This window comes from Scatophagus argus, chromosome 3 (assembly GCF_020382885.2).
Source record: "Scatophagus argus isolate fScaArg1 chromosome 3, fScaArg1.pri, whole genome shotgun sequence".
NCBI classification, from domain to species: Eukaryota; Metazoa; Chordata; class Actinopteri; family Scatophagidae; genus Scatophagus; species Scatophagus argus.
Genome location: NC_058495.1, coordinates 26,410,021 through 26,435,232, shown reverse-complemented (window position 1 = coordinate 26,435,232; position 25,212 = coordinate 26,410,021). Strand labels below are relative to the sequence as shown.

At 46.0% G+C, this 25,212-nt stretch overlaps 2 protein-coding genes and 1 long non-coding RNA gene across 5 annotated transcripts in view; 1 reads left to right on the top strand and 2 right to left on the bottom strand.

The window, feature by feature from the left end:
* The window catches only part of LOC124057033 (nuclear factor 7, ovary-like), a 546,992-nt gene that overhangs the window by 278,389 nt on the left and 243,391 nt on the right, over positions 1 to 25,212 (top strand). The window lies entirely within an intron of this gene.
* On the bottom strand, positions 1,505 to 14,881 carry LOC124057050 (butyrophilin-like protein 2). 3 transcript variants are annotated; one of them, XM_046385137.1, is made up of 10 exons: positions 14,334 to 14,881; positions 11,484 to 11,492; positions 9,385 to 9,708; positions 9,077 to 9,084; positions 7,690 to 7,717; positions 6,523 to 6,795; positions 4,757 to 4,774; positions 3,898 to 3,995; positions 3,791 to 3,797; positions 1,505 to 3,727 (listed from the first exon to the last, which is right to left on the bottom strand). In XM_046385137.1, exons 1-8 carry the CDS (start codon positions 14,392 to 14,394, stop codon positions 3,937 to 3,939), a joined length of 780 nt encoding a protein of 259 aa, XP_046241093.1. In that variant the 5' UTR covers positions 14,395 to 14,881; the 3' UTR covers positions 1,505 to 3,727; positions 3,791 to 3,797; positions 3,898 to 3,936. The 3 variants fall into 3 exon arrangements, with proteins under 3 accessions (XP_046241093.1, XP_046241092.1, XP_046241094.1); XM_046385136.1 differs by lacking the exon at positions 3,791 to 3,797 and having other exon boundaries at positions 1,505 to 3,733; positions 14,334 to 14,876; XM_046385138.1 differs by lacking the exons at positions 3,791 to 3,797; positions 7,690 to 7,717; positions 9,077 to 9,084 and having other exon boundaries at positions 1,505 to 3,733; positions 14,334 to 14,873.
* On the bottom strand, positions 15,411 to 19,959 carry LOC124057056. The gene is made up of 3 exons (XR_006843051.1): positions 19,826 to 19,959; positions 16,482 to 16,642; positions 15,411 to 16,232 (listed from the first exon to the last, which is right to left on the bottom strand). It is a non-coding gene; the product is annotated as an uncharacterized LOC124057056 (long non-coding RNA).

Sequence of the window (25,212 nt, the reverse complement as noted above, 5' to 3'; positions counted from 1 at the left end):
ACCCAACACCCTGACATCCTCTTCCTGTGCTTAAGAAACAGACAGAGAGACACGCCAGCTTGAACGAAACTTTCACTTTATGGAGACAAATGTCCTCAACATGGTGTATGATTTTGCATATTTTGAAAAATATAGAGAGACAGATTTCTGAATTTATCACAGAAAAGGGAGAGCAAATTGTTGTCCTAATTCTGTGGATGTGCTGAATAAATTTCAGTTCTGTGGGACGTTCGCTCCTGTGATGTTCTTCTATAAACGCAGCACATTTACTTACTTACTTTGGCCAATAGGTGGCGCTATGACCGTGACTCCTAATTGGCATGAAGATGTCCTCAGCAACTTCCTTTTTCACTTGAAGTCAGTCACTTCAACGCCTGAAAACGACAGAAACTGCACACAGTAAATTCAAATCGTCCAACTTCCTGCTGGGTTTCAGTCAGGACGCCAAGAGACGTTTTTCAAGTCGTATTTGTAGGCGAAACATTCGGCAGGCGGTTAAAAATCTCTTCAGGGCGCTAAGCAGCCATTTTGTCACACGTGCGCAAGACCCATAAAGTCATTTTTCATGACTTCTGACGTGCCAAGTTTCATGACTTTCTGGGACAAGAAGACACAGAAGAAGAAAAGTGAATACTTCCTTGAATTATAATGTGGTCCCTGGCGCCATTTGTGCCCTAATGAAACACAATAAGGTTGTGTTTTATCATGAAGCCCAGCAGCCTGCACGTGTGACAGCACGTGTTAACTTGTGGTTCACTGAAGCTAACGTTACGTTCGCAGGAAAAGAGTGAACGATGGACATGAATCACTTTTATCCGTCCTTGGCAGGTTTATTCTCACACTGCAGACACATCAGTCTCACGGCCACACAGGTAAACGTTCGGCCACAGCAAATCAACCGGAACAAAACATAATGACGCTCTACAACATGCACCTTAGCGCCCCCCTGTGGCATGAACATGTACACACGGCACAGAACAGTACAGCAGTACACTACACAGTATACAACTGAGGACATAATGGACATGTCTCAGCAGCCCTGCTGTAAAGTGCACATCCAGAGTCCACCACAAGTCACGTCCAAATGTGTTTCAGCTGTGGGCTCTGACAAAGACGTTTTACATCCTGCTCTTACCTTTGCATGCTCTTCACCCTCTGTGCTTTTTGCTGCTGTAACACTGCAGTTTCTCAGTTATGGGACTAATAAAGGATTATCTTATTTAATTCAGTATAAAAGTCTCCTAATGTTTTCCTGAGTTGCAGAGATCTTAAAGGTCCAGTCTGGGATGTTTGTTTCATACCATCAACATCTAACAGGCAGAAAACAGTTATAAAAATGGAGCGTGAAAGATTTCAGTCAGGAACTGAAGAGTGCGACTCATCTACAGCTGAACATGAAGCCTTGTTTTAAAGCTATTTGCTGTGTTGCTTTGTTTCTATACAATAAAACAGTCCATTATTTATTTCTTTTATCAAAACATGAACAGACAAAAACAAGACACAGTTTGACTTTTTTCAGGTTTTATTCAAACTTTCATACAGCTAAAGCTCAGATATGACTCAGTGTCCAGTTTATTAGGGACATTAACACTGTCTAATCCAGTCCTTCTGGATTAATAATATGTAATAATATTATTATTACTATTATTTATAGTCGCGGCGGAGAGTGGGTGGTGGGGCACGAATTGTTTTCTTCTTGCTAGGAGGGGGGCGTAACAGAAAATAATTGAGAAGCACTGGTCTAATCCAACAGGAAGGATTTAATATTCAGTTCTGATCCATCCAGCCATTTTCTATACCGCTTATCCGTCAGGGTCACCTGTAGTCAGTCCCAGCTGACTACAGGTGAGAGGCGGGGTTCACCCTGGACTGGTCGCCAGTCAATCACACAAGGTTAATTGGAGTAGCCAATGAACCTAATGTGCATGTTTTTGGTATTGTGGGAGGAAGCCGGAGAACCCGGAGAAAACCCACGCAGGCACAGGGAGAACATGCAAACTCCACATAGAAGGGCCCAGACCGGGATTCGAACCTGGAACCCTCTTGCTATGAGGCGACAGTGCTAACCACTGCACCACCATGCTGCCACAGTTCTGAACCAGCTGTACCTAATAAAGTGGCCGCTGAGTGTGTAACTGCACCTGACAGACTCTGAATCAGCATCATAGCAAATAAAAAGAAGCAACAACACAAACAGAAAAGTAAAAACAAAGTCGGACTGTATTTCAGTTCAGTAACGTCTCGTGTGTCTCAGTGAGGACTCTGAGCAGGGACAGCAGTGCGTTGATGTTTGGGAAATGGACCGTTTGTCCACAGCACTTCTGCCTGTCTTTCAGGCTGCTGCTTTGACCACCGGGAACGTTTTGGTTCTCAGCATGTGGACACGAGGAGCCGGGGATCCAACCACCGACCCTGAGATTTTGGAATTTGAACTTTTCATTTGAAAAATGACCACGTTGGTGCAGTCTGGTTTCCCTCAGCTGAGGATCAACCACAACAACCACAGACCCTGAGGGAACATGAAGAGATTTCATCTCACAAAAGTCTGTTTCCAGATCAGCAGAAATGCTGCCGTGGACTTTAAACAAGCTGAGGAGAAAACGGTTTCTTCCCGTCTTCACTGGCTGCCTGTCGGTGCTGCAGTTTGAGATTTTGTCTGTCATGTTTTTGTCCCTTAATCCTGAAGCACTTAGAGAAATTACTGATGTTTTACACAGGACTGAAACCTTCCATTATTGATCAATCTGCTGATTATTTTCACGAAAGCGACGTCTTCAAGTTGCTTCTTTTGTCCAAAACCCAAAGACTCCTCAGTTACTTTCAGAAGACAAACAAAAGCAGCAAATCGTGACATTCAAGAAGCCGAAGCCAGAAAACGTTTGACACAAAAACGATCGATCGATTATCAAAATCAGTCTTTCAGCTGACTAATCGTTGCTTTCAGCATTTTGATAAAACTTAACCAGGTTGCTTTTTAACTCTTTAACTCAGCTGTGTGTTACTTTTACTTTCATCCCACAATTTATCTTTTGTCTTTGCTGCCTGGAATTAAAGAAATCTTTGCTGATGACAGTAAAAACGAGACGCAGAAGATAAAATGAAGGAACAAGAGAAGTCGTCACTGAATGTCCTCAGAGACATTAAAAGCAGAATAAAATCACACATCAGAATCCAACACGAACTGCTCATTAAACTCAATCTGTTCTGTCTGCTGATGAAATGAAACCAACTCAAAACCTGCTGTGACAAAACCAACCTCGTCAGCAGACACAAAGTTCACATGAACATCAGACTCTTCTGCAAAGAACATCAGTTTCAATGTCCTGATGTCGGGACAAGACTGTTGGACGCGACCCAAAGCAAGTAAAACAAACAAATCCTGGTTCACGTTTGTGTTTGGACTCTTCAGTCAAACTTCTTCTCAGTTTGGCTGCTTTTTAAACGCTGGGACACATCAGAAACTCACAGGTTCAAACGATGTCTCATCAGACCTCGTCTGAAAGTCAGAGTGTGGTTTTGTTGTTCAGAACAGACGAACCAACAGACAGGAGTGAAAATCCTGAAGTGGAACTCAAGTTTCCTCCTAAACACAGTGACGACTTCAACAGATTTACAGAAAACCAACAAAAGAAAACATGAAATCATGTGCATTTCCATCCACGACTGTTATGTTCACATTAGGAGTGATGGTTCATTTCTTCTTCTTCTTCTTTCTTTGATGGTGGACGTGAACCTGCAAGGAAAGCAAAGTTTAATTCAAGAAAACCACAACTTGTTGATCCAACTTAACTTCATGTCTGAGAGATAAAACTGCTGTCAAGACTCGAAACATGAGATACAAGAATGTGTTGTGTCATCTGCTCATCATCAATGTGTTGAGACACAATTTAAACGTACCATTATTGTGTTTTCTAGAAAGCCGCACTGGACGGAAAACTAGAAGAACAACAAGAAAAGAAGAGCAACACCTGCAACAATCCCTCCAGTGGAGGCCCCTGAAAGAGACGACAGACAGTTAATGTGTTAGTGTGACAGTCAGAATGTTGCTGCACATCAGCAGGTCAGACATCGCAGCCCACACAGAGAACAACTGACGGTGTGTCTGTTCTGCAGCTCTGGGATGAAGGTCACCAGGATCAGTGAGGTTGGCTGTGATGTGAGTTTCCTCCTGCTGCTTTGGGTTCTGCTCTCAGCAGTGAGGAGGAGGAGGCTGACGCTGGAGCGTCGTCCTCTTTCTGAGACGTGTTTGTCGTCAGCAGCAGGACGTCTGGACGGCTGCGGTGCCTCCTCAGCCTCACGCTGTTTCCACGTGACTGAGATCTGCACACGCGTGTCCACGTGTCCGCAGCCGAGCTGCTCTGCAGCCTGAGCCGAGGCCACGAGCGACTCGGCAACACGTCTCTGTCATTTCAAACGTGTTGTCAGAGCTGATGAGACGCTGTTCCTATCAGACTTTGAGCTGCTGGTTTCAGACTCAGACAGGAGGTTGAATCCTCCTCAGAGAATCACAATGTGGACACTTTCACTGTTTCATCTCCACTTTCACTTCAAGCCAAAACTTTATTCTGGATACTTTTAGTGTCAGTTCAGTTTGTAGTGAAGAAATAAACTCATAAAACCATCAGGGACCAAACTCTGCTCTGCCTCTCTGAGTGTCCTCATGTTGTTTGTTATGTGCTTCCTGTGGGACTCTGCACTTTCTAACTGGGATTAATGCTGTAATCATGTAAACCACATGACTGAAGAAGACTCTCACCTGGCTCTGGAGCTGCACCTGTGAAGACAAGGAGACACATCACTTACAGAGGACAGTTACAGGATCACAGATCTGACAGTGTGAGGTTGTTTGAGGATTTCAGCAGTTCAGAAGCAGCTCTCAGTGTTTCATGAACTCATTTCTGACAAAGCCAACAAAAACTGAACATCACAAACTGTTGTGTTGGACTGCAGCAGACTGTACAGGTGTACCTAACAAAGTGGCCACTGACAGTCTCATGCTGCCACAACAGAAAGCTGATCATCAGATTCTTCTTCAGATTTCACTGGAACAAGTTTGGTTTTCTCAGACAGGAAGCAGAAAGTTTATCATTTAGTTGTGATTTGAAACTCCACGTTTGTTCACGTTTTATCGTTGGAATTCATCAGCACACATGGACCAAATCAAACAGGTGAACTTTCCCAACATGAGGTGAGCACTTTCACCTGACATTCATACGACACTTTGTGCTGCATTAAACTGATCCAAACTGTGATGAAACGAGAAGGTTTTTAAATCAAACGCGTCTTGTTTTCTGCTCAACGATCTGCTGCTGATTGGGTCTCGTTCAGGTTTGGGTCTGACACACTGACTGCACCTCAGGTTAACACACACACATTTAGACGGACTCGGGTACGAGGACTCGGGTACTGCACTCAAGTACACGTCTGAGGTACTTGTACTTTACTCAAGTGTTTCAAATTCAGGCTACTTTGTGCTTTTTACTTCTGTCAGTTTAACAGACAGATAAAGTAACTTTTATCTAACATACAAAACATCTGATCAACTTGTAAATACTTTCCTGTAATACTTTTACTACTTCAGGTTCATGCTGTTGCTATAACGACCAGCCTTGAACCTGCAGCGGAAAAGGAAGTGGAGAACAGCACCTGTACCAGAGGGGAGCCGAGCCGAGTCGTAATGTGCAGTGCAAACGAAGTATTTCACTCAAGTGGACGTTTGAACTTTAACTTTACTTGTAACAAAGTACTTTTACTGTGTGGTGGGGCTACTTTCACTGAAGTAAAGCATGTGAGCACACTGAATACTGAGCAGAAACATCCAGATGAAAGTCATCATGAGCTTCTTGGTGGTGGCTCGACTCCACAGTCACTGCAGCACAGAGAGAGCAGAGCCAAACAGTCTGGACTCTCGCAGCTAAATATACGATAACTCATCAATAAAAGGACGTTTACAGTCAGTGTTTTACATGTTCATGAACTGGAGAACACACACACACACACTGAGATCCCACATACAAATAATAGAAACCTGAACAATTCTTCTTTTGTAGCTGAAACATTCACACGTCACAATGTGGACACTTTGACTGTTGTTTTCATCTTCAGTCTGAACTTCATGCTGGACTTTAACTCAGCTGTGCTGTCAGCTGCCAAACACTGAGCTGCAGTGAATCAGGTGGAAAGAAGCTGCATTTGTCCCCACGTGTTTGTCAAAAAGCTCAGCTTCATGTTTTCTGCTCTCGGTGGAGCAGACGTGTCTCTGGTTGAACGACTTGGGGCTCTAAAGGGCCTTCGAGGTGTTTTCATGCTGATCCTCAGGATCAGACTGCAGCAGACTTTTAGAAATCTCTTACTGGGTTTGTGTGTGAAGCTCACTTTGTAGCTGACAGGCTGAAACATTTTACACTTGCGCAGATGTCTTCAGCACAGTTTGCTTTGTGTTCACTCTCAACACAGCAGATCATTTAAACTAATAAAACATGAACTATTTAAATATCAACACATCACTAAGTGGACTCTCACCGTTGAAAACAGCATAAATGTCAGCCTCAGTCTGATGGCTGATTCCATTCTGTGTGACAACACAGCGATAGTCGTCGGTTTTGGTCACAGCAGCTTGGAGGATAACACTGAAATGGTCTCCACTCTTTGTGACCTCTCGTTCTTTATCAGGAAGTTTGTTTCCATTGCTGTCCTGCCACTTTACTGTTGGCTCTGGATGAGCATTGGGAACTTCACACAGCAGCAGTGACCCATCCTTCGTTTTACGGATGGTGACAGACGGCTTTGCAGCACCTGTGAACGTGACAATGCAGCATATTAAGAACATCCACATCCATCACACTTGGGTTCTTTTTCATAAAATCCTGTGTCTTAAGAAACACAAAGAAATTTTTTTTTTAACTTCTTCCAAATGTTTTGTAAATCTTTCATAAATCAAACTGCTTCTGACATCATGACAGCAGCACAGACACAGTGAAGACATATGGACAGTCTTCAGATTTTACGCGTTTGTTGTTCTAAAAATGATCTTGAAGACATCTGATGGATTTTATTATCAGAGAGTATAAATGATAAATATTTCATATTTGATAGTGGTTTTATTTTCCTGAATAGTATAAAGGCATGCTCTAAAATACAAAACGTGGGGCCTTCAAGGTCTGAGCCTCCTTTGTGTTATCAGGGGTTGATGATATCAGTGAGAAATATTTCATCAAATTTGTTGTAATTCTCCTTTAGGAGCCACCAGCAGCTGATTTCACTGGAGTGTGTTTGATTTTCTCAAACAGGAAGCTGAGGCTTAGCAGTTATTGTTTTCTTTTTACTGACAACACTGATTGGATGATCATCATCACTAATTCGTTTGTCCTCAAACTGGTGCCATTAAAACTTAAAACTTTAAACAGAAAAGTCTTGAGACTTGATTAAAATGTCGTAAAACTCCAGTAACGTGATGATTGTGTTAAGTGCTTCTGTTTGTGAACGTGCACCACAGTGATGTACGTGCTGTAGCGTAAACATTAATGAGTCAGGACGTACAGGTGAACCTCCAGTGTTAACAGGTGATGTGCAGTTTCAGCATTAAGACACGAAGAAGAAACATCTCAATCTGATCCACAGAGAGGAAGACGCACTCAAACTCACAGCACACGTGAGACGTACAGAGTGACGTCATCAGCCAGGACTCACCTGAGATTTCACCGGATCTGTCTCTTAATGTTTTAAGGTGCGGAGGTTGCACGCGACCCGAGGTTTAAGCCTATAAATTAATAAATAAATAAACTGCGTATTTTCATGTTGACTGTGCACGTCAGTGTACACGTGTTGTACCTTTTCTGAAAGCTCAGATGTTCGTTTGTTCAACGGATTTAAGAACCTCAATGGAGGATTTACGACAGTACAACAGCAGCGTCGTAACTTTACGGCAACACGCAGCTAACAGCTGACAAGCTAGCCTGTGTCGGCACAGTTAAAGTGTATTTATAGGTGAAAAAACAAACATTTACAAACTAACATGGGCTCGTTTTAAAGAAAAACGTCCAACGATTGAATTCTGCTCGTATAAATTCAAACTGAAGTGAAAATAATTTGAACTAAAGTCGATTGTCTCTCGTTTATTTTTAGCGCCGCTCGGTCAAACTTTCTTAATTACGGAATTTCAGTCAATTTAAAATATGGAGAAATGATTTGACCAATGATGTTCAATATCTCTGAAATCAGTAAACGCCCAGGAACAAAACTAACCAATCAGCATCTTCATACGCTCTAAAGTTAAGAACCGAACAGACTTTTAATCCCATCAGCCAATCACAAAAGAACAACTTTCTGCCTGTTCCACGTGTCTCTTATTGACAGCTACAATCATCCAATAGAAAGTTAGCACCGTGAAAGCGCAGTGAGTTTGTCGCCTCTTCAATTACCTGCCGAGTTAAAGATGGACGTTAATGTTGTTGGACTGTGAGTGGCGGTGGGACACCCACAAACCAGAGAAACTTTATTGATATGTTAACGGAGACACGATTCAATGATAACAAATATGTAAAACTTTATTTAAATATTAAGAACATGTTTAAATAGTCAAATTTAACACGTAGGGACACTTTATGAGTGTCATCGAGGTGTTTATTGTGGTCATTTGGTGACTTTGGAGAAGTTTTAGAGAGCTGTGTAGACACCTGCTGGAGATAACCTGAACTGCACTTTGTAAAATATCTCAGAGCCAGTTTGGTCTGTCAACCTAAAATCTGGTCCAGACGTTTTGGACAAGCTGAGGCAGAGATCCTGTAAATTTCAGCCTGATAGCACTTATTATGATTTATTAAAAAATATTTTGAACAATTAAGTGAAATGAAATAAATGAGAAAATTTCTATTTTTCACTCTTTTAGCCTTTATATTTAAGCACTTTCAGAGCCTAAAATAAGATCAACACGCCTGATGAAAGCTCACAGTGTTTGCTTTACACTGATGTCATGGACATGAATCAGTCCCTCATGGTCTCAGTGTTATGCTGCTTAAAATGTGCTGAGTTTAAGAGACAGAAACACACAAAATCAAAATGAACCCCAAGAGGTTAACACACCATCTAAAAGACAAAACAAAACACATGTTAGGGTGCTTATCAAATATGAAGAGCTGAAATGTGTTTCCTGTTGGCTGAGCTGCTAAAATGTCTCTGTGCAGAGGGACATAATGCACAGTGTGTCACTAATATCAGCCATGTTTGATTCAGAGGTCATCTCTCCACATGTGGCTGCAGCTCTGTGGGGACCAGGTCCTGCCAGATGTGGACTCTGACTACTGGACAAAAGTCCATCTGGGACTCTCAAACCAGTCGCTTCAGTAAACGAGCTGACACCTTTACCTGTTTGATGAAAACACTCACCAACAACAAGCTCAATGGAGAACGTTTGACGTGGCTGATGACGTGGAAAAACACAGGTGTAGTTTCCACTGTCAGCCACCTTCGTATTTCTGATGGTTATGGAGGCGTTGCCGTTCTTCAGTTCTCCATCAAAATAGGAGACGCGACCTTTGAACTGCCCATCTTGACCTTGACGGCCGTTATTGTAATGAATGCCTGCTTCATACAGGAACACCTCCTTCTGACCATCTTTCTTCCAGTCAAAGAGCTTTTGTGTCAGGTCCTCCTTGGTGCTGAGGGAACAGGGTAGAAGAGCCTCATCGCCTTCAGGTACGACGACTCGCTCTGGAAGATAAACACACGTATGAATCAGAGTGTTTACATGCAGAGCAATCAGGTTAGAAAGAAAACATACAACACATTTACATGCCAGCACAATAACTGAAAAACAAGTTTCTGAGCAGTTTAGTGAGTCGTCTCCTCTACCAGATTATTTTTGGTGAATTCAGGTTCACATTAAATTAAACTCTTGTTGTTGTGCCTTAAATTAAAGTTAAGGAGCAGAGCAGACACGTCCCACAGCTGGACTGAAGAATTCTCAATGGAAACAAAACTAATTCAAATGGTCTTTTCTAACTGCTTTGGTTCTTTGTAAAGGACAAAGTCTGTCTCAGGTGAACTTCCTGTTTCACCTCCTTAGTGCACAGGTACTGGGCCTCTGAGGCTGAGTCAGAGTCTTCATGGGCCTTTTCCTCTCTGCAGGCTGTCAGACCAACACTGTGATCGCCTTCACTACAGAGCTGAGCTGCTGGAAGTCTTTCAGAAATGCTTCTTTACACACTTTACTCGCTGGCCCTGAACGCGTCTCCACATGAACGACAGTGTTTGTGTCTGTGTGTTAAAATGCTGGCCAAGATCCAAGTCGCTCTGCATCACAGACAGACACTGACACTGACTGACACATGCTGAAAACAACGAAACTGACGTGCGTGTGCATGTGGCACTTCCGGTGTGTGTTGCGGGGGGCGCGTGCTGAGGGACCCGTAAGGTTTCATTTCTGAGTCTTTATCAAAGATTCTCGGAAAAAGCTGCGCTTCCGGCGTGTGACAGCAGGATGCGGACGACGCCCGCACACAAGCTGCGCAGTTTGCATTGACTTCCATTCATTTCATCCCGCCTGAACCCAAACCCTCCACCTGAGCCCAGTTCAGACCACAGCCCAAACCCTAACCAGGACCCCATGAGGACTGTCACTTCATCAGGGAGCTGCTTCACACTCACACACACACACACACACACACACACACACACACAAAGCCTGGTCGTCAGCTCCATGAATGGCAGCTCCGAGTTTAGCCTAACGTGGCCCTGAACGCGTCTCCACATGAACGACAGTGTTTGTGTCTGTGTGTTAAAATGCTGGCCAAGATCCAAGTCGCTCTGCATCACAGACAGGCCAACTGACACATGCTGAGAACAACGAAACTGACGTGCGTGTGCATGTGGCACTTCCGGTGTGTGTTGCGGGGGGGGGGGGGGGGGGCGGGCCGGGGGACCGGTATGGTTTCATTTCTGAGTCTTTATCAGATTCTCGGAAAAAGCTGCGCTTCCGGTGTGTGACAGCAGGATGCGGACGACGCCCGCACACAAGCTGCGCAGTTTGCATTGACTTCCATTCATTTCATCCCGCCTGAACCCAAACCCTCCACCTGAGCCCAGTTCAGACCACAGCCCAAACCCTAACCAGGACCCCATGAGGACCCCAAGAGGACTGCTGGACCCGACAAGCTCAGAGTTTACACCACAAAACAGGAAACACAAACACACCTGCAGTAGTGATGACGCAGCACGTGAAGTTACAAACCCACCCGAGACGTGACATCACCTAAAAACACTCGAAGCTCTTAAACTGATCCGAATGATGCTTTCATCTTTTCAATCAATACTATCGATCAGCGCTGATGACGTGCGGGCCTGTGAGGCAGCTGCAGGTGTTGTCTCCACACTACGAGGCAAAACTCTCATCCTGTTTCCAGGCGGGTCTCACACATCCCAGACTCAGTCCAGGTTCAGGTTCACAGCAGCTCAGCTCACCTCAGTTTGCTCATCACTTTTCTCACCTGCTCCACCTGCAGACGTCATTCCAGTCCACAGCAGCACGAAGAGACTCAAACGCGCCATCGCTGTCGGTGTCACCTGAGGACGTGAGCCCGCACGGCACAGCTATGACTCTGTGGAGCCGAGCGAGCCGCAGCCGCAGCAGCACATCCGGCGCGAGCCTTTCACAATAAAAGCGTCAGCTCCGCACTTTATCTTCACTGTTAATTCACAAACGTCGGGCCAACGCGAGACACTTTCTACATCTCATGATTTTACTGCAGCACAAATGCATTTTGAAACGATAGTTAATACATACGCCTCAGGTTGTTGTGTACTCATGGCAATTAAAAACCAGTTATCTTATCATCACGGTGTTTGGTGTGTGGCCCGTCATAAAAAACCGAGCACGTGTGTAGTGGTAATCTGGCTATAAAACAATCACTTGGGGGGATTTGAAGACGTTTCCACCTCATGGTGGTGTGTATAAACGAGGTCCTCCATGGGTATGTGTTTTACACTTTATGAACTTGCAAATCTTTAAAAAATAACACACCTACAGAAGGCCTGGTGCCAAGAGACTGAAAACGAGCTCCTATAAAACTAAGCTTGTGACACAAACACACACACAGCTGAAAAACTGTGTGGCTTCCTCTGATCCTCGTTCCCCTGTGGCTGATCAGCTGTCTCCCTTATCTAACCTGTGACTGATTACCACCTATGCCCACAGGTGTGCAGGTAACCTATAGCAACCATAGTGCCTCGCCAACCACACACCCACAATCATACACACAAACATACACAAATCTAAACTGGCTACAACAGTGTGGACGGGCTGAATTTATCAGGCTGGATTACTGATGTGGCTGACAGGTTCAGGTCCTAATCTGTCTTAAACTGTTCCGGATCACATGTCTTCAGGCCTGTCGGCTCTCAGGTCTCTGTGGACCCTCCAGCAGAGCTGAGCCTGCTCGGTGCTGTCCTGCCATGTTGATCTAATGTGTACCATACAGCAGTACTTATACACAGGTTACTCTGCACATACTGCATGGAGCCTGTGCGGGTCCCCGTAATATGTGATGTAAAGATCTTGACTGCTGGTGAAGTTTACGGTTTATTTTCTTCTTTAACAAAGTACACACTGAATAAACACATAAAGCCCGACACCGTAAGAGCTGTGCGTCATTCCGTCTCCATTAAACTCATAAAACTGTTAAACATTAAGCGCGCGCACCTCCACTGTTTCAGCTGAGCGCTGTGGCCTCACTGACGACGTCAAAGGCAGGAAATGTAGACAAACTATCGCTGACCTCCACCAAAATAAAAGCTTTCCCTTTCTACATCAGCGCACAGGATGGCATAAGACCTCTGCACTTTGTTAAGATTACAACTAATAAGAAAACATTTACGCAAATATCAAGAATAATATTTCAGAAATATTAATCAGGTAATTAACCTAAAATAATAAACCTTTCAGGGAGTTATTTACACAGCCTGGTTGTATCTGTTTCACACAGCTGATTTCACCCACAGGCTCCACTCACTCCGTTCTGTCATCCATCCATTCATTTTCTGTACCCGCTTATCCGTCAGGGTCGCGGGGAGCTGGAGCCAATCCCAGCTGACTACGGGCGAGAGGCGGGTTCACCCTGGACTGGTCGCCAGTCACACACGCACACACTCACACCTTGTAGCCAGTTAACCTGACGTGTATGTTTTCGGGATTGTGGGAGGAAGCCGGAGAAAACCCACGCAGGCACAGGGAGAACACGGAAACTCCACACAGAAGGGCCCAGACCGGGATTCGAACCTGGAACCCTCTTGCTATGACAGTGCTAACCACTGCACCACCGTCCGGCCCCCTTTATACAGTTTCTCAGGAATCCTGATCCTGTTCTCTGGAAAGGAACCAAAGTTGTTTGATGAACAGTCAAACTTTGATTCGTTTCCTGACCTGCTGCAGCGTTTTTCATCTGAAATGACAGCAGGCCAAGTTACACAGTCAGTGAAGGTTTCACCTGTCACTTCATCAGGGAGCTGCTTCACACACACACACGCACACACACACACAAAGCCTGTTCGTCAGCTCCATGAATGACAGCTCCGAGTTTAGTCTAACGTGGCCCTGAACGCGTCTCCACATGAACGACAGTGTTTGTGTCTGTGTGTTAAAATGATGGCCAAGATCCAAGTCGCTCTGCATCACAGACAGGCCAACTGACACATGCGGAAAACAACCAAACTGACGTGCGTGTGCATGTGACACTTCCGGTGTGTGTTGCGGGGGGGGGGGGCGTGCTGAGGGACCCGTAAGGTTTCATTTCTGAGTCTTTATCAAAGATTCTCGGAAAAAGCTGCGCTTCCGGTGTGTGACAGCAGGATGCGGACGACGCCCGCACACAAGCTGCGCAGTTTGCATTGACTTCCATTCATTTCATCCCGCCTGAACCCAAACCCTCCACCTGAGCCCAGTTCAGACCACAGCCCAAACCCTAACCAGGACCCCATGAGGACCCCAACAGGACTGCTGGACCCGACAAGCTCAGAGTTTACACCACAAAACAGGAAACGCAAACACACCTGCAGTAGTGATGACGCAGCACGTGAAGTTACAAACCCACCCGAGACGTGACATCACCTAAAAACACTCGAAGCTCTTAAACTGATCCGAATGATGCTTTCATCTTTTCAATCAATACTATCGATCAGCGCTGATGACGTGCGGGCCTGTGAGGCAGCTGCAGGTGTTGTCTCCACACTACGAGGCAAAACTCTCATCCTGTTTCCAGGCGGGTCTCACACATCCCAGACTCAGTCCAGGTTCAGGTTCACAGCAGCTCAGCTCACCTCAGTTTGCTCATCACTTTTCTCACCTGCTCCACCTGCAGACGTCATTCCAGTCCACAGCAGCACGAAGAGACTCAAACGCGCCATCGCTGTCGGTGTCACCTGAGGACGTGAGCCCGCACGGCACAGCTATGACTCTGTGGAGCCGAGCGAGCCGCAGCCACAGCAGCACATCCGGCGCGAGCCTTTCACAATAAAAGCGTCAGCTCCGCACTTTATCTTCACTGTTAATTCACAAACGTCGGGCCAACGCGAGACACTTTCTACATCTCATGATTTTACTGCAGCAGAAATGCATTTTGAAACGATAGTTAATACATACGCCTCAGGTTGTTGTGTACTCATGGCAATTAAAAACCAGTTATCTTATCATCACGGTGTTTGGTCTGTGGCCCGTAATAAAACTCAGCCCGGGACGGGAGGAAACCGAGCATGTGGACGGGGTGAATTTATGAAACTGGTTTCCAGTTTACTGATGTGGCTGACAGGTTCAGGTCCTAATCTTAAACTGTTCCGGATCACATGTCTTCAGGCCTGTCGGCTCTCAGGTCTCTGTGGACCCTCCAGCAGAGCTGAGCCTGCTGTCCTGCCATGTTGATCTAATGTGTACCATACAGCAGTACTTATACACAGGTTACTCTGCACATACTGCATGTGCCCTGTCTGTAAGTGTTTCACACAGCTGATTTCACCCACAGGCTCCACCCACACCGGTCTGTCACACTTTATACGATTTCTCAGGAAGAACTCAACCTGAGGCGGCTGATGCTGTTCTGTGGAAAGGAAACAAAGTGTGTGAGTGTGTGTGAGTGTGTGTGTGTGTGTGTGTGTGCAGGTTCTTTCGGCATTTATTCATTCTTTGTTCAATAAAGAAAGATGTGAGTTTGAGGGCAGCAGGGGGCGCCACATTAATAAGAATGAAGGCTGAGACAAACTCACACATCAGAGGGGATCAGAGGGGCACAACTTCATTTTTTTTTAACTCTTTAACACACATTATATAAATCTTAATGCTTCAGCACACCAAGACATTTTGGACAATGCTATGCTTCCAATTTTGTGGCAACAGTTTGTTGAAGGCCCTTTTCTATTCCAGCATGACTGTGCCCCAGTGCACAAAGCAAAGCTCCATAAAGACATGGTTGGATGAGTTTGGTGTGGAAGAACTTGACTGGCCCACACAGAGCCCTGACCTCAACCCCATCCAACACCTTTGGGATGGACTGGAAGGGAGACTGTGAGTCAGGTAATGGTAAAAGGTAATGGTCAAGTGCCCCAGTATTTTTGTCTATTTTAATCCCCCCTGAAGTGAAACAACACACATCACAACTGGCTGCAGTTTTGTGTGGAGTTTCACTTCCCAAAACGGGCTGCAGGGACACCCAGAGTCCTTGAGGGACCCCCTGCAGAACAACCACTAAATGCCCCATCTGTCTCACTTACTGCTGGAACAGTTTTCACCCAAAGTCCAGATGAAAGTCTCAGTTTTAATTCTCAGCTTCTTTGGTTCGTGAGCTCAAGCTGCTGCATCTTCAGAGTGAATATAAAATGATCATTGATCAAAGATAAAGGAAAAATGTGACAAGAAATGAATGATGTCTATGCAGGCCTTTGGAGGGCCCTGATATGGGGCCCTCAGCGTCCTGGTTTGGTTGAAGAGGTTTTACAGTAACACATGACTCAGTGAGAAACAAACTCCACTGAAAACCCCATGAAGGCAGTCAGGGTCTGTAACGTGTCTGTGAATCAACATAACGTTGCTGATGTGCTCAGGTCGTCCTCACAGCAGGATGTAAGTTCACATCAGGATAAACTGTGCTGGGTGGGTCCAAACTGAGGTCCAAAACACTGAGCTGAGCTGTGATCTGCAGACCTCAGACCTGTGGACCAGGAGGACGGGACAGTGACGGAGGGACGTTTTCCAGCTGCATTTGTGACAACATAATCCCATCAGGCCAAAAAGACAAAGACATGTGAAGGAAGTGAGGACACAAGAGGAGAAAACCACAAAATAAACGTCCTTCAGGGCCACCATACCAACCAACGTGTGTCAGGCGGAGATAAAATAAGTCCTGACACACTTTCATGTTGGATTGTGTTTATAAAACGGAGACTCTCTCCACGAGAAGGAACTCAACAAAAGGGGAACATGAAGGTAAATTTGGTGGACACACCTGAAGCTGAGAGATTCTCTGTGGTTCAGCGTCTCAGCCGTTTCAGCCCGGACGATCACGCTCAGACCAAAGCTCTGGGATGTGAACCTGTGCCCTCCTGTCCACACAGGCCTCGCTGGTCCGACCACAGCGGGGGTGCTGAGGTGGAGGTGCTGGGATCCCTACAGGAGCAGGAACAAGTGGACCGCATGTTACTGTGCAATGAGACGTCATCACAGGTGACATCACAGCAGGACGCAGAGCTCAGAGCTGCAGGCCTGAACGCTCACACAGTGAAGGTGAAGCTTTTATGTGCTGCTGTAGAGTTCAGAACGAAACATCAGAGAAGGAAAGCAGGGGCTGATCATCTCACACACACACACACACTCACACGTACACTCACACACACCCACACAGACACACAGACACACACACGTGTATACACACACACACACACACACACACACACACACAGACACACACACACACACACACACCTGACTTGTTGGCCCTTTAGCTCGGTCACATTAATTTATTTGGCCCTTTAATCCGGTCAGGTAGAGCAGCATCAGAGCAGTCATGTGAGCCAAATCTCCCACAGACAGTCAACGCATGCATGTGTGTGTGCCTGTGTGTGTGTGTAAGGACAGAGGTGTGTTCAGGATCGTAGGATCTCTGTTTGTTTCTGTTCTTCTGAGCAGGTCTCATGCAGGTTTCTCTGAAGCGGGATCACACAGTCGGATCACAGCAGTTCACACCTCTTTTGGCAGACTGAAGTGAAGCATTTCTGAGTCGCAGCAGCAAAGATTTTCTTTCTGTTGAGAAGTCAGGACTTTCCCCTCCTGAGCAGTTAAGTCTTAAAGGAAGTTGTAACGACTTTACGTTTGAAGCACAAACAGAAATCTGTCATTTACATTCCAGGATCAGTTTGAAGATGTTTTTATGGCTGAAGAATGAAGGAACACTGAACACCGAGGACTTGAGTCACATGACCTGGACTCAAGTCAGATTTGAGCCACAAATTTGTCGACTTCAGATTGACTTAAATACTAATGACCTGTGACTGACTTTTGATTTGAAAAACCTTCACCAGCTTGTTGTTCAGAAAGTGTTCCACAGGATGGATGGTACCGCTGCTGCCGACACAGGAACAGGGACTTTAACGTGCACTTCAGGTACATCACGTGAAATCTTCACACAAACAATGGCGTTACAGTTGGTGACAGCACACTGAGAATCGCTCAGGACTCAGGATCTTGACTCTGGACTGTCTTGTAACTTGTGAGACACTGACTTGGTCCCACCTCTGTCCTAAACTTCAAAATAAGACGCTCTACTCACACCTGAAGGCAGTCAGGTTAGCAATAACAAACATTCAACAAAACCTTCAAAATAAAGCTCGCAGAACAACATTTCACACAGGAGGGTTGGACTGTTAACGTTATGTTGAGGGAGAAATCATAGTTTATCATCAGTACATTACTTATTGCTTTAATAGAGACCTTCCTCATCCTCGTCACCCAGAGAAGATGCTGGAGCAGGTTCTACTGGGTCGCGGTTTGAATTGTAGCTGCTTGTTGAATTGTAGCTGCAGCATTTGAATCTTGTTTCAAACGTTTGTCTAACAGAAGTCTGGATGAGTTCATCCAAACAGTAAATTATACTTCAGTTTGGTGCAGAGTTTTAGATCAGTCAGTGCTGCCCTGCCAGCACAATCATTACATCTTTGAAAATCAATAACTATTTTGGATCAGTGAATCAGCCATGACATGTGGTCACTTTTTATCATCTCACATGCGACTCCTTTTCAGAACTTTTATCTGTCTAATAACTCGAGCCCCCCTCAGCTAGTTTAAATATTTGAAGCCGAGTACAAACACAGCACGACACTGCAGGACACCACAGACCACCTGAAACTCGGTCTGAAAAGAACTCTTTCAGGAGTTTGAGCTTAAGGACTTTCACTCAGTCTTATTTACTCAGTGCTTCAACAAACTCAGGCATTTAATCTCTTAGACCAGAGAGGCTCTGAGTGACGGTTCACACGAGTCACGATGTGGGAGGACGAGGCAGGACGGCGTCGGCTGTCAGAAGGGTTTTGTCCTGAACAGGGTCTGGATGAGGGGGCGAAGGCGGCTGCAGGACAGCGGAGGACGACGGCTTGACGTGATGGTGAAGACACAAGTTAGCAAAAAGCAACACGAGGAGAATAATCAGTAGGATGAAAGCTAAGCTGCGGCCTGAAGCTGAACTGGTGAAGAGTGGTTAGTGTTGGAGTTTTAGTCAGGCTGTAATCAACGTTTTAATTAAAACACTGTCGTGAACGAACCTCCAGAGGACCAGGAGCCGAGTCCGCAGCTCTCCTCGGCTGTCGGGTTGATTTCAAATGAAATATCCTGATTAAAATAAACCCACAGAGAGCATTCAGACTCCACAGCAGTAAACTGGTTTGAGGTCGTACCCTCCACACAGGCACCTCCTGGCAGGCCTCTCTCAGTCCTCCGAGCCTCCCACACCCCTCAGTACCCCCTCACACTCCTCCTCCTCCCCTGCCTCTGACTCCGCCCCTGCTGTCCAGCCCCCGTCAGCCCTCCTCCTCCTGCCCACCCGTCAGGTCACTGGTGTTCCACTCCCTCCTCCCCACGGCCGACCCCGGTGAGAGCAGGTCCTCGGGTTTCTGCTGAACACTCAGTGTGTCTCAGGAGTCAGGAGTGAGAAGGCAACACATGAGTGTGCAGAGTGTGCTGGATGACCTACGACAGTCAGGTTTTCATCTTCTAGGCCTGAAAATGTAACGACTTAACTTGAACTGAACACTGTGGAATAACACAATCTATCACTGCTAAATCAAAATAAACTCATAAGCAATAAACTGCACTGCTGCTCAGCTAAATACACACAGCGTTGCTGCTGCAGCTTGGCTAATGCTAGCAAACCACCTGTAAATATGACAGGGATATGAGGCAACCATCCAACTCACAGTGGCCCCACGTCCTCCACTGATTCCTGATTATGGACCCTTCAAAGGACGTTATCCTGCTTACACCATGTGGTCACTGACCAGAGTTGCTTTCCTGGTAACACCTGAGGATTTGACTAATACCTGGAACCATCATTTCCATCCCATAAGGTTCCTAAGCAACGCAGACGTTGTTCACTTCTCCAGTAAACAGCACAAACCTTGGGTACGACTTGTAGCAGGAGGTATTTCTAGTCCGCTCGTTTGTGAGCCAGAAAGCTAACTTTAAGAAAACAGATTCATAGTCAGCAACAAACAGTGAAAGTAATCTGACAGGATTCTGAACAACAAGCCTATCAGCTCTCCAGCTGTGTTACTGTCCCCAGATCAGAATGAAGATGTTCACCTGAAGATGATGTGTGCTGTTGGCTCAGCCTGAAGCAGACAGCTGAACAGTGAACAGGATGTGACATGATACACAGCTTACAGAGGAAGTTCAGAGAGGAAGTGTAGGCTGCTGCAGCGTGCATGCTACAGTCGCCCTCCTGTGGTGAGGAGGAGGTACTGCTTTCCATGTCATTTACTGCTAATGTCAAGGAGTCTGCAGAAGCACATTAACAGACAGTTTGACTGGAACTGCCGAGTAGGTGTCCATCAGCAGGAAGTAATGGACACCCTGCCGCCTGTCAGATGTGAGTTTTCACCCAGACTGGGGTGTGACATGAAAATTACTATTAAAAAGTTCAGTATCTGGACTTGAAATGTGGAGGTTTACCTGAGACGCTCATTTGCAACACACCTGTACTTCCTCTCTGTTACTGCAGAACCCAGAGAGGGCCTGAGTGTGTGTGTTACTGTAGGTGTGTGTGTGTGTGCGTGTGAGACTAACCTTCCCGGGTTGTACTCCTATGGGTCAGTGCATCCTGTCAGGAAACAGATCTGCTTTCACAGTCAGAACAGTCTTCATTGTCTCGTGTCGGTAAAGTTAAAACCCAGCTGCTCGTCACGTACGTTTGATCCCGACAGCGTGTTTTATCTTATCGCCATCCTCTCACGTCCTGAAAATTTAGCAGGCGGGAAGGACAAACCAAACCCGCTGCAGGTCAGTGACGGCTGAATCAACAGACAGTTTCAACACAAACTGAACATCACAGATTTGTGCAGTTCACCTCCTGCTGGACGAGCCTGAACGTCAGTGAGGTGCACCCGTTAAACTGCTCTCTCATCACACCAGTCACATGTGAGACCAGCTGTTGGTATCTGTGTTCACATCTGGTGATAATGTGTGTTTTTGTGTGTGTGTGTGTGGGTGTGTGTGTGTGTGTGTGTCCTCCCTGGAGTCCTGTGGCATTCAGTTCACAGGTTGGCAGGAGGATGTGAAGGTCAGTAAGCTCCACTGCAGGTCAACAGTCATTAAAACACACACACACACACACACACACACACACACACACACACACACACACACACACACAGGTTTTGTGTGTTCAGGGTTCAGGACAGTTTGGATTTGGATTTGAGCAACAAACAAAATTTGTTGTTTGTTTGTAAACAGAATTTGAGACACAAATTCTTTAAATGGAGTGAATGCAGGAAAACGTTCAGAACAAGATGGCTGAACTCGTATCAGGGATGACTTCACTTCACTTCTGAACAGCAGGAGTGTTCCTCTGAACACGTCTGTTTGCCAGTCAACGTGTTGCACATGCTGCCAAGAGGAAAACTACACGGATGTGTCAATCAGAGTGCAGTAAGAACGTGAGACTGCGTGTCAACAGTCGTTATCCTGTTGGCTTTTCAAAATAAGAGCAACTGGATTATGTGGTCTGTCATCACCTGTCAGCTGTGGCTTTTCTTCCAGACCTCCACAGCAAAACGTTACACAACGACGCCAGCAGAGCATCTCATAATCATCTCCACCTGCTGTACGCTTAGGTAACACACCTGGGCGGTATTTCAACATCCAGGTGATTTTCGCACAGTGGGCTGTTTCAGACATGCATGACTATTTGATGATGATGGATGACATTTGCTGTTAGCTCGTAAAACACTTTTCACACAGTGATATGAGGTGTTTCATGTCTGCAGACGCTCGTAAATTCTTTCCTGTTCCATATATGACCCTGGACTTTCTGGGTATCTGGGTTAACCTCCCCTGATGTGCACATAAACACACACAGACGTACTGTACATTCACACACACACACACACAGACAACTCAATCGGCGGGCTAACATCCGCTCACTCACTCACACACACACAGTGAACAGCAGGAATGTACATCTGTATTTGTTTTTGTCAGCACTGAAGGCTTGTTTGTATGTTGGACGTACAGACGGACTCAGATGGAAACAAACTGTCTGGAGGAGACATTGAGTCCATATGAATCCCTGCTTACTGCTCACCCCAGAGAATTCAAAATGCTTCCTCCTGCCAGCTTCATGCTGCTGTGAATCTCTTTAAATGCTCTCTCTCACATGCTGGACATCGAAATGTCAGCTGCTGATGAGGGCAGGGCCGAACACACCTGAGGCCTGTCACAGGTGATCAGTGAAGGTGCAACAGGGGACCACAGCAGCCCAGCAGCTGCAGATGTTTTCATACTCACATGTCACAGGGTCGTACTCGTCGTCTGAATCAGCTGCGTCTCTTAGCAGCCGGTTAGCTTTTGCATTAAAGCTGCTTAATTCAGCACATTATGGATGCAGAGATGAAGACGTTCATCACCCGATCCTGCAGCTCCATGGAGCACTTTGGCTTCAACTTTGTGTTTTCACGCCGTCACCACTGTTGTTTCCAGCACTGATGGGTTAAGGTCTGCGTATTGGCTCTGAAAGCTTAGCATACACCACCTGACAGGTATGTCTGCTGGCAGCACAGTACCTGACGACACGATCAGGACGGGGGGCTTACACACTGTGGGTTACCAAAAACCAAGAAAGGACAAAAATCATAGTTTTGGTTAAAACAGATATGTTTATTGTGTCTTTACATCAGTTAGTTTTGTATACGCAGCCTACAGACTAGTGGGGGTGAGAATGGACCAGTGGGTCACGTGCTGGACTTAAACTCAGGAGACTGTGGTTTGCTTCCTGTGTGGAGCCAATTTATTTTAACACAATCCATCATTTCTTTCTCTTTTGACTAAAACTGTTTGGAGTTTGGACTCTCCTACCTGCCCAGCACCAGCGACCAGCTGGTGTGCAGGGTGAGAGTAGACCGAAATACCTCAGAGGCTAACGGCTTTCACCAGGCTTTACTGAATCAGTCAATCACAGTCATTTCATGGGAAAAAAATAAAAAGCTGTTAGTTTGGACAGTTTGTCCACACAGTCTTCTCAGTGTCTTCTCCTGCTTTGATCCAGGACATGACTCCCACCACCACCTGGCCGTAATCTCTGTTTACCATCATTAGCATTCCTCCCATGCTTCCCAGGCTCAGTTAGCTTCTGACAATTAGCATTCTGCTCATATTTCTCCAGCCGCTCTGACAGGAAGACGCTTCGCTGACGGCTCCTGTCCCCATCGGCAGCCCAGCAGCTGTGAGCAACATGAGATGATGTCTTCTTCTCTGAGGACAAGCCAAACTACAGCTGGACTGTCATCTCTGGTCTCCAGTCGTCTTTTATCTATCATCCTTCAAACCTGATGTTCCTCTCTGGCCTTTTTCTTAAGGAAATAACTTCTTCTTCCTTTTCCTCACTCTTCAAGCCTTTCAAAATCTAATCTTCACTCTTTTCTTTCTGTTTCCTTGTCATCCGGCATCTTTTATCGCCTTCACTTCTCTTATCAACATCTGATTCTGGTCATCCAAACAGCCTCCTTCCTCTCCCTCTCGTTTCTTATCCTCTCCTCTTTCGCCTGTCTGCATTTTCTCGTGTTTTCTCTCCTCTTTGTGGACCCGGCCGCCCGTCCATCACGGTGATGCTGAGGTGATGATGTGCAGGAGGAGGACTGTGGTGAAGCAGAGCAGCGTTGGACAGTAGGCTCTTTTATCCCACTGTAATACACAGAGACGCCCCTGAGAGACCGGGGCCCCTCGACCACACTGTGATGGATACGAGCGCTGAATGTCAGGGCCCCTGTGTGATGCTGCTGCTGTACACATGTGTTTTCCCCGTGAAGATTCAAAACTTCATTCTAAACAGAACACCAAACGTCTTCTTAACCTTAATACCAAACCAACCTCTGAACCTCAAAGGGTGTCAAGATGATTTGGGCTTATGGTTCCCGAGCTGCCTTCAGAGTCTTGGCTGATTTTATTTTTAATACAGAAAGTCATTGAACTCTTTTCTTTGTGCACCGGAGTGGAGGAGGGTTTAAATGAAGAATGAAGGTGTGTTCCTACAGATGAGAAGCTAAGAATGGGCCCTTTCATATGGCTTCTCATTCATCAGGAGGGACGGAGGGAAAACGTGGCGAGCGTCGGTGTTTTGGGCACGCGAATCTCTCAGTTTGAAGTTTCTACCACATGACAGAGATTAGGAGCCCGGAGACCGCATGGTCTTGTGTTTCTGTCCGTCTCCTTCCTCCTCTCTCGCACATGTTTGTCTTGCTAATGATGAGGAAGAGGAGAAGCAGGAGAGGAAGGGAGGGAGACAGAGTGCAGGAAAGGAGACACATGCCGTTCACTTCCCCTCAGAATATCAGACACGTGAGGTGTGGAGGGAAGGTGAAGGCCTCACGGCTGCCTGCTGTCCTGGTGCTGGACGGCCCAGCAGTCGGGTCAGACCAGATGCTGAGAGGTCTTTCCAAGTCTTATACACAGCAGGCAGTTTGAAGGGGATCAGTGTGGAAAAAACCTGCTGCCCCACGAGTTCACTAACAGGAGGACCACGAACCAATACTGATACACCATATAGACAAAAGTACTGTGACAGCTGCCCATCACACCAACAGGGACTTTAATGACATCTCATTGTAAACTCACAGACAGCTTTGCAGCTCTAACAGCTTCCACTCTTCTGTGAAGGCTTTCCACAACATGTTGGAGTGTTTCTGTGGGAATTTGTGCCCATTCATGCAGTAGAGCATTTGTGAGGTCACACACTGATGTTGGACCAAAAGGCCTGGCTCACAATCTCCGTTCCAGTTCATCCCAAAGGTGTTGGATGGGGTTGAGGTCAGGCATCTGTGTGGGCCAGTCAAGTTCTTCCACACCAAACTCATCCAACCATGTCTTTATGGAGCTTTGCTTTGTGCACTGGGGCACAGTCATGCTGGAATAGAAAAGGGCCTTCAACAAACTGTTGCCACAAAGTTGGAAGCATAGCATTGTCCAAAATGTCTTGGTGTGCTGAAGCATTAAGGTTTCCCTCCACTGGAAGTCAGGGGCCAAGAACAAACCCTGAGGAACAGCCCCACAGAGAGGGGTGTCTGGATACTTTTGTCTATATAGTGTGAATCATTGAGAATAATTGAGTTTTGTGTCTTTATTCTGTGGTTTAGCTCTCTGTCTCACAACCAGACACATCTAACAGCACTGCTGAATTCATCTCAGCTCATTAAATCAACACCTGCCAGATGTTCTTTGACTGGTCTGAGCTCTCAGTTTGCACTCAGACAAAATCTCTGCGATCTGATCCGAGCTGCAGAGAAAACTTGATGCGAGCGCCGTCAGAAGCCTGCGACCTCTCGATCATCACACCATGAGGTTACTGTGAATGAGGCTACTCTGAACCTTCCTCCCGTTCTGTCCGGGCTGATGAGAAGTAGCCATGCTAAGAATGAGAAGAATGCATGTGATGAAGAGAGACTGAAATTTGGGTTTACTGCAGAGCAGCAGAGCCACAT

Coding starts and splice junctions, on each gene's coding strand:
- LOC124057050 (XM_046385137.1), bottom strand. CDS start 14,394: ATGGCGCGTTTGAGTCTCTTCGTGCTGCTGTGGACTGGAATGACGTCT. Junction 6,796..7,689: donor CAGATCCGGTGAAATCTCAG/GTGAGTCCTGGC, acceptor TCACGTTCACAG/GTGCTGCAAAGCCGTCTGTC.